This window comes from Sesamum indicum, linkage group LG4, assembly GCF_000512975.1.
Source record: "Sesamum indicum cultivar Zhongzhi No. 13 linkage group LG4, S_indicum_v1.0, whole genome shotgun sequence".
NCBI classification, from domain to species: domain Eukaryota; kingdom Viridiplantae; phylum Streptophyta; class Magnoliopsida; order Lamiales; family Pedaliaceae; genus Sesamum; species Sesamum indicum.
Genome location: NC_026148.1, coordinates 11,311,244 through 11,319,303, shown reverse-complemented (window position 1 = coordinate 11,319,303; position 8,060 = coordinate 11,311,244). Strand labels below are relative to the sequence as shown.

At 36.3% G+C, this 8,060-nt stretch overlaps 1 protein-coding gene across 3 annotated transcripts in view; it reads right to left on the bottom strand.

Moving 5' to 3' along the window:
* The window catches only part of LOC105160643 (ceramide kinase), an 8,367-nt gene continuing 721 nt past the window's right edge, over nucleotides 415-8,060 (bottom strand). The window contains exons 2-12 of one of the 3 annotated variants that reach the window (XM_011078120.2): nucleotides 6,962-7,078; nucleotides 6,698-6,865; nucleotides 6,452-6,544; nucleotides 5,543-5,635; nucleotides 4,967-5,192; nucleotides 4,694-4,778; nucleotides 4,086-4,235; nucleotides 3,190-3,291; nucleotides 1,550-1,924; nucleotides 1,169-1,235; nucleotides 415-1,082 (exon numbers count right to left, since the gene is read on the bottom strand). In XM_011078120.2, the coding sequence (XP_011076422.1) occupies nucleotides 945-1,082; nucleotides 1,169-1,235; nucleotides 1,550-1,924; nucleotides 3,190-3,291; nucleotides 4,086-4,235; nucleotides 4,694-4,778; nucleotides 4,967-5,192; nucleotides 5,543-5,635; nucleotides 6,452-6,544; nucleotides 6,698-6,865; nucleotides 6,962-7,078 (1,614 nt within the window). In that variant the 3' untranslated portion in view covers nucleotides 415-944. Of the gene's footprint in view, nucleotides 1,083-1,168; nucleotides 1,236-1,549; nucleotides 1,925-3,189; nucleotides 3,292-4,085; nucleotides 4,236-4,693; nucleotides 4,779-4,966; nucleotides 5,193-5,542; nucleotides 5,636-6,451; nucleotides 6,545-6,697; nucleotides 6,866-6,961; nucleotides 7,124-8,060 lie in introns of all 3 variants that reach the window. The other 2 variants (XM_011078119.2, XM_020693324.1) reach the window with 2 other exon arrangements.

Here is an 8,060-nt window from a genome sequence, read left to right as displayed (position 1 = left end):
TGCTCTAATTCAATATTTGACTACAATCTTGCACCTTAAACATTGTTAATAAACACACTGTTTCTTTTCATTGTTAATAAACATAGAGCCACCCACTAGTGTCAGCTGAGGCAGCAACTTTTGTAGCCAAAGGGACGACATTGATTGGGAGGTTCCACGGTGTCGGTGTTCTTCACCAGTTCTCAAATGGTGGCGGGTGGACAAGATAGCCGCACTCAACTGGTAACGCTTACCTTGAACACAAGACATATTTCTCCGATTAAAATAAGAAGTACTCCGATGTTTCAGAATTAGAGGTGCTCCGGACGACAGGAATGCAGATGGTCATTCCTAGTTCTGTACAACATAAGTTTGTACCAGAGTTTCAAGCAAAAACCCAAAATGCAGGATTAAGGACTAGTGACTAGGAGAACAAATGCAAGAACTTAGCCAATTCCCAGCTCAATCTACGAAACTTTGCCATTTATTACAGCAAAAATGAAAATTTTCATTAAACTATTCTTGGTAGAAGTTTGTTGTCCAATAGCACAATATATGGTATCTAGAGCCTCTGAAATTTTGAAATGAACCTCGCCAAATGTCTCGTTGCAGTCTCTTGGGAGAGTGGTTGTGCTGATATGTGCTTCCTGAGGACAACAGTCTCTAATTGCCACGAGTTCAATGATAAATTCCAGCCCATAAAACTTTATTTCGTCTTGAATGAACAATATTGTCACCATGCACTCCCGCAGCATTCATAAAATTCAGCTGCAGACTAAGGGTCAGCCTTCTGATAGGTGCACGGTAACGACTCCTCGTATAGTCCTTCCAAATCTTTGTTGTTGGATTTATCCATCTGAACTATTCAGGATGATGATATTGTGACTGTTTGACACTAGATCTGTGAGGTTAGAAAGTATCTTACATGGCTGTAGTACAGATATGCATGTTTCTCATCAGCTACCCTATGCTTCAGGACCTGTTGCAAACAAGCTAACGAGACCACGAAATACTTGAGCAGATAGCTGATGTGCTCGAAAAAGCTCGCCGTCCACGTTCCATACACCCTCCTTGCCAAAAGATGTGAATGTGAAAGCGGGAGTCTGGCCAGGAAAGGGAAAATGTCGGAATGAATTGTGCATATATAGATAATGAGCCAAGAAAAAGAACACAAGTTGAAGAAATATACTTTATGGTGTTCAACAAAGTTGAAATCCAGGGGGTCCCAACCTTTCCTTGCAAGGTGAATAAGGTGCCTGCATATGGAATCAAATAAATCTACATAAGCTTCGAAAAACTTTTTGCCTTAACCCTGCATACTTGGAATTTCGAGAAGATGAAAACAAGGAGCTGGAAGAAATAACTACAAGTTGATTGTAGTTGACCAAACTATTAGTTGTGTGTGAGGCTTGGCAGCAATTAAATGCTACGGGCTTGCAAGTGATTGGCATAAATGATTCACCAAATGAGAAAAACTATTGTCATAAGTTGTCATAAATATAGCTCTCAGGTCCTAGTAGTATGGAAGATAACTAAAAGAGAGAGAGAGAGAGAGAGTCATTAAGATTACCATAGATAACAAGGGTGAGGGCACTCTTTTATTAGTATCAAATGCAGGTACCCGTCAGAAAGATGAGCATCAGCTACAAGGCCATCAGGGGCCTTTTCATTCCGGCAAGATATTATAGCAGCACCAACACTAAGAAAACGTCCTTTGGACTTCGACCATCTCAGTCCTTGTAAGTCCCGAGCCAGGCTGGGGGATCCGACCATTGCTTCGTTGGATTTCATATTACATACAGCGCAGTTAGCGCGACAACTCGCCCTGCCAGGCTTTCTAGGAAGACACCAAAGTATGCTATCACTAACTCGAGGATCTGTTTCAGAGCCCGAGGTACTGTTTTCAGGTTCAATTTCAAGATAATTCACTTCAGCCTCATATGACCTTGAAAAAAACATTCAAGAAGAAAATAAATACTTAAGTTAAAAATGGAATGATGTCATTTAAAGCATAATTCCAACTACAACAGCATGAAAGCACAATTCCAGAACTGCCCTCCACGATGCAATATCAGACTTGAAAAGGCAATCTTGAAAACCAAGTATAAAGATAACTCTAATTTGCAGAGCCTGCACTGTTGGTACAAAAGTTAGGTTGCATGTTGTAGTGTGCAATATGCAACTGTCTACCCGCAAAATTTTGATCATTTCTCATTTTGTTCCTACTTGACTACTAGAGTTCAGGATTTGACCCACCAAAACATGTACAAATCATGGCATTTGCATATAACTAATATCATAATAATATTAACTGCATTAAGTTTAACTTCAAAAAGTTCACAAAACAAGGGATAGTTTCATTTTTCGTACCCAGAGTATATCCCTTTCTCTGGTATCCAAAGTTTTTAACTTTTATGTGCCTGAGTACTCTCCGTTAGGTTGACCATTAAAACAAACGGTCAACCCAATTTTGGAGGGAAAATTAGGCGGGATCTTGTCTATATCAGGGCATGTTCGGCTGCCATTATATTCAGCACACAAAAAATTTCTAGTTTAATTTCAATTTTATAATTGAGGACAATAATATAGAAAAAAAAATTAACCCAATTTCTATTAAAAAAAGATACTAATTCAAATCGTTATGGAAATACCAATTCAAATATTTCCTCCCAATTAAAATCATTATGGAAATAAAAACACATGCTAAATGCGGAGTGATGTAGAGATAATTACCCAGTAATAATTTAACAAAACTAACAAAGTCTCATGTTCAATCACCACTAACATTGTTTGCGAAAAATAAACAGAGAAAACTAAAAACTTTGAGCACTAAGTCTAATGACTTAGAAACATGGGGTACTAAAACTGAAAAAGGGGTATACTTTGGGTATGAAAAGTGAAATAATCCCAATAAAACAACAAGCTGCACGAACTACTTTCTTTTTGCAGTATTTTATTCAAGCTTCATATTCACCTGTAACATGTGGTCTTTGATAAATCACAAATACTGACACTAACACTGAGGTGGCAACGATTCTAAGAGCTTCCAGATGCCATACAATCAGAGTGTCAGTTGCAGTTTGCAAAGAGACATGCTAAAGGAAACCAAAATTACAAAACCTATACATAAGCCTGGATGGATTTAAATGTGGAAGAGCACCAACACCTATTTTCTAGTCAATCAACTAAAACAGCGAACTAATTGCATACCTATGCTGAAGGAAAACCTTTGTGCCAGCATAATCATATCGCTTAGGTCCCATCCACCGATACTTTTCACTCTCCGTAATGACATCTCCATAGAAGCCATACCTAATAATTATCAAGAAATAGTTCTCAGAATGATGATTGAGGTACAATGAAGCATGCAACAAAGTTCTTTCCTTTCCGCTGGAACACATAACTGGGACATTGCCCAGAGTAGACATTCATAACAAGCAAGTCCATTGGAGGAACAGCCAAACCTTGTTCTCTTTCCTTTTTTGATAAAACCTTCATGCAAATTTTGACTTTAAGAACTTTTGACAGATATGCATAACCTGGAATGAAGTTGCTCATTTTCACTAGGTTTTTCTACATGAATTCTTAAAGAAAAAGGAAACCCAAAGATAGCAGTATCAGAACATCTAAAATTAAGGAACTGTACTAAATTTTAACAATGAGAACACCATGAAACTGATCTGCGAACTCTATATTGTTTCATAAATTTGGATATGCACTTTTTCTTCTGCATTGAATGAAACAATGAGATCTCAATTCTTATCTCACTAATGAATGCAATAAATCATGGTCAAGAAAGCCACTTAAGAGGTATCATCAAGGGTTCATAATAGACAGATGTGCATAAGAATTACTTGAAGATCTTCAATTCAGACAAAAAACTGCATGGTTATATAAGTACAAACAAAAAGAGAACATGTATATTAGCAGAATAAGTTCTCTGCCTAAAGTTGCAGAGTACCTCTCCACTAATAAGCGATATTTCAAGCTAACCGATAAAGATAGTATTTGAAACATCTGATGTGAAGAACTTCAACCGAAGACATGGTCTTAAAACCCAACGATTAAGCAAATAAAATGCTCACTAATTATAAGCAATAGAATACCCAGCAAAAGAAGCTGCATAGCGTACACAGGGTTCTTCATTTGATGCATGTGTTTCTTTCCATCTTACAACTTGAGCTATATCAAGGTGCACCCGTTTTCCAAGGATAATATGCAATGCTGATGTTACAGGGTCCCGGGCCCCCGTCGTACTGCAACGTAAAACGAAAACACAATTATCATATCCAGTAAAATATCAGCTGGAGTGATGGCATATTTGACCAGATTTTTAGGCGAGCATCAAAAGTCCCATCTGAAAGATAAAAGCAGTTTCTGTTCTTTCAGAAATTGAAGTATAACCCCAGAATCAGGGGATTACGGGAAGTGTCATTTAATTCAGAATTCAAGGCAGCTCATTCCATTTTTCCGTCGTACAAGATTCACCAGCAAGGTACACTCTTGAATGGATTTCTTGGATTTGTTGGAAATAGGGTAGGTTTTAATTATTTCTTTTGATATCTTTTTACCCTGCATAAGCTTTGTGATGTGCAGATGAATATCAGCAGAAATGCACTCAAGAATCTCACATTCCTCAAAGTAGACACTAACTAGCCAGTTTATCACGTAACCAATAAAAAGAGCAATTCAAAGAAGGTAATGCTGAAAATACCAAATAACGATGGCATCAGTTGATCCAGCTGGGATAATCCCGAATCTAAATTTTTCATTTGGGAAAAGAAACTCAGGGTCTTGTTCTGCAGAAAACACAAGAAAAACAATAGGCAGAGAGAACGCATCATAAACTGGACATAGAGATTAAAGTTCTTTATTGTCAAGTATACTCTAACAGGTGTGGCAGAACATTGCCATCCCTCTTAACACCACAAGTATCTTATGTATAATGTTATTACACTACACATGGAGATGTTATCTTTCAACATACCACAAATCTGTGATTGAGGTCCAACATCTTCAGAGCCTGTGAGAAGTGGAGACTCGTCTTCATTATGCTTACAGGGCTCGAAAACAGTTCTCTCAACATTTTGAACTGAGATATTCCACTCACTCTCAACTGGGTGCATGAAATTCCCAGGAGCCGGCGGATATGGAGCCTTATGCCTCAACAAGAGAAGAGAATTAAGAATTTCATTGAAAAATCCATCACCACCCTAGTAACATATGGAAAACAAGAAATCATAAGAGAATGAATGAAGTCTAAGAAATTAACCCAGTAATATGAAATAAAAAGATTATAAGATCAGTGTGGACATCCTGTGTATGGAATATCACACTGCAAAGTAAGTTAACTATTGGCCCAATTACCCCTTGGCCACTGTGCAACAAGCATGAATAGGACCGAAACCAAAAAACTAAACCTCGGAGGTATTGTACAAAATACACAAGCAACCGCTGGGTAACAAAACAAGAACAGTGATAAAACTTGATGTCTTCCTCAAGAATGATGCTTCATGTACCTCGAGAATTAGGAAATCCACGAGTAAAAGGGTTAAATACTTACAACAGCTACAACACCATCATATAAATTCAGATCCTTATTTGTAATTGAGACCAAAATGTCACGTGCATGTCCAGCCCTCTCTGTCACTATTACCTGTACAAAAAGTAGAGTGAACGATAGACGAGAAGATATCCAATTGATCAACTTGGGATTGTACCAAGCTACTATATGGGACTCTAGGACCAGATATTAATCCCTTCTATTATGAAAGTGTGGAGGTTAATAGAATTTTTGGTGTACCTACAGGTCAATAATTGAAAATTATCATATAGTAAAAAATAAGGACAGTTGACCTTTCTCCATTTCCGCATCATTGGACTTTACTAATTTTTAACATTAGTATTATAAATATTACAACAAGAATCATTTTATATTCCAAACCTGAAACCCTCTTCAAAATTTAGTGTCATATCTTCTTTTCTAGTATAGCTCTTTCAATATTTTGAATTTTCAAATGAAACTAGAATCATGTAAAACTTGGTTTCAAGAATTCTCTAACAATGGATGATCAGCACATAGACATTTTTTTGCAAGAATGCTACAGTGTTTAAAGTATACTACTCTATAGAACAAATATATTTATAATATATTTTTTAAGTTTCTAACTAATTGTCCTATTTATATCATATTCTAGAGAATGGGGAAATAGGCGCTTTTACACCAAATGGAGAGGGAACAATGGTAAAATCAAGATATCTACTGTTGCAAGTTAGATTACTAATCATGTTGGTCCCTGAATTGATAAGTTACTTGTATGATACACTAGTCAACACTTAAATTACCTAATCATTTCTAATAATGACTGACACGATTTTAAATTCTAATTTCAAATATTCATAACTTTTTATAATACATTTATTTGATCAAGTAAACTGTAAATCATGAAGTTTAAATAAGACACAAATTTACCTTTGTTTTCACTTTGGCCTGGGAAAATAATGGAGCTACTGCCTCCCATATTCTACATCCATGTCCTTTCCCACTCTTTGGGTGAACAAAAACCTAATCAGTCACAAAGTTAAGTTTAACAAAAAAAACATAGCAAGAAATGGAAAAACTCCTCTGCTACCTTAGGTTTTGAGCTTCTAACTAAAGAATGTAAAGAAGGAGCAACCAGACAATTTTAACAAGTCATGACAGTAAATTCAAACATACCAGAAGATTCTTAGGTCGCTTAGCTTCCATGAGCAGAGAAGCATTAATCTGATTAACCCAAGTCTTACATATCTCCAAATTTTTATGACCGAAAGTGTAAACTGATGGGATCCAGAGAGACGTTTGGGTCTTTGAATTGTGAACAACATGCACTGTGAACCGGTACATCTGTGGAAGCAAACAGAAAATACCAGTTGAAAGGAACATAAAGTGTTCAAAAGAAAATTGACAATTTTAGTGGCTTAAATTAGTGAAATGTGCCACCTCTAAAGAATGAACCGAAACAGATCGTTCAGCACTGCCAAGTGAAGACTCATGTACCAAACCCCAACCAATGAAGTTAACAGCATAAACATCAGCAAACTTAACCTCCGATTCACTCTGAGAGACAAATTTAAATCGCAAACAAGAAAATTTATCCTCTTCCTGTATAACATAAACAAAATTTCTTGAGATTATCTTCACAAAATGGTAAGTGTAAAAGATGTGTTAAATTGATAGAGAATGCACAATGTACAAGTATCACAGAGTCCATAACCTCACTTCCATGAGGGAATAGATGCACACAGGAAGAAGTAAAAGGAAATGGACAAGATTTTTTCCTGTGGATGAACTAGACTTCTTAGGAAACTTTTAAAGTATAAAAAAATCCAACTTCCCAACAGGATTTTATTTTGAAATATGTATTGCCATTAAGGGCTGAAACTTATGCATGCAACATCATCTTCGTCAAAAAATTGTAATTGCATCCATTCAGTTTCTCTAGCAGGCAAATTTCACTTCATTGATCTAATCTATAGACTTAAGGAATGTGCTTCTATTTGCTTTAAGCTTATGTCATCAATATTTACAGAAATGCGCTTAAGAGTTCAAAGGTTAACTTGGTCCTCACTCTTCAGCGCCTCTGCCATCAGCAAAGCTTTCTCCGAAGGCAAGACTTCATATTCTTATTGCTTTTTTCAAACAAAGAAAAGTACATTTTGTCAACAAAAAATCAAACTCCTAAGTGACAGTAGCACTTGACAATTGAATCTAAGAAATCCAGCTCAAACTAGGCAAAGGTAAATTGGCAAACAAGTTATAAGCTTATCTTGACTTCAAATGAACTCACTTCACGATGATCACTATCCATTTCCTAATACTGCACAAGAATAAATGATTATTGAAACAAATTCAAAGCACAGCAGCTTCATGCAACTAGTGAAAGCCGAATCTCCATGATGACAAGTTTATAAGATAACATATATACACATATATCTTATTTCAAGTGATTTTGCAATTAAAAGGGCCTACAAGCTTACTACAATCACACTGGCCATAATAATATGAGGAGGAGGATATAATCATCAATAAACAGAAATCA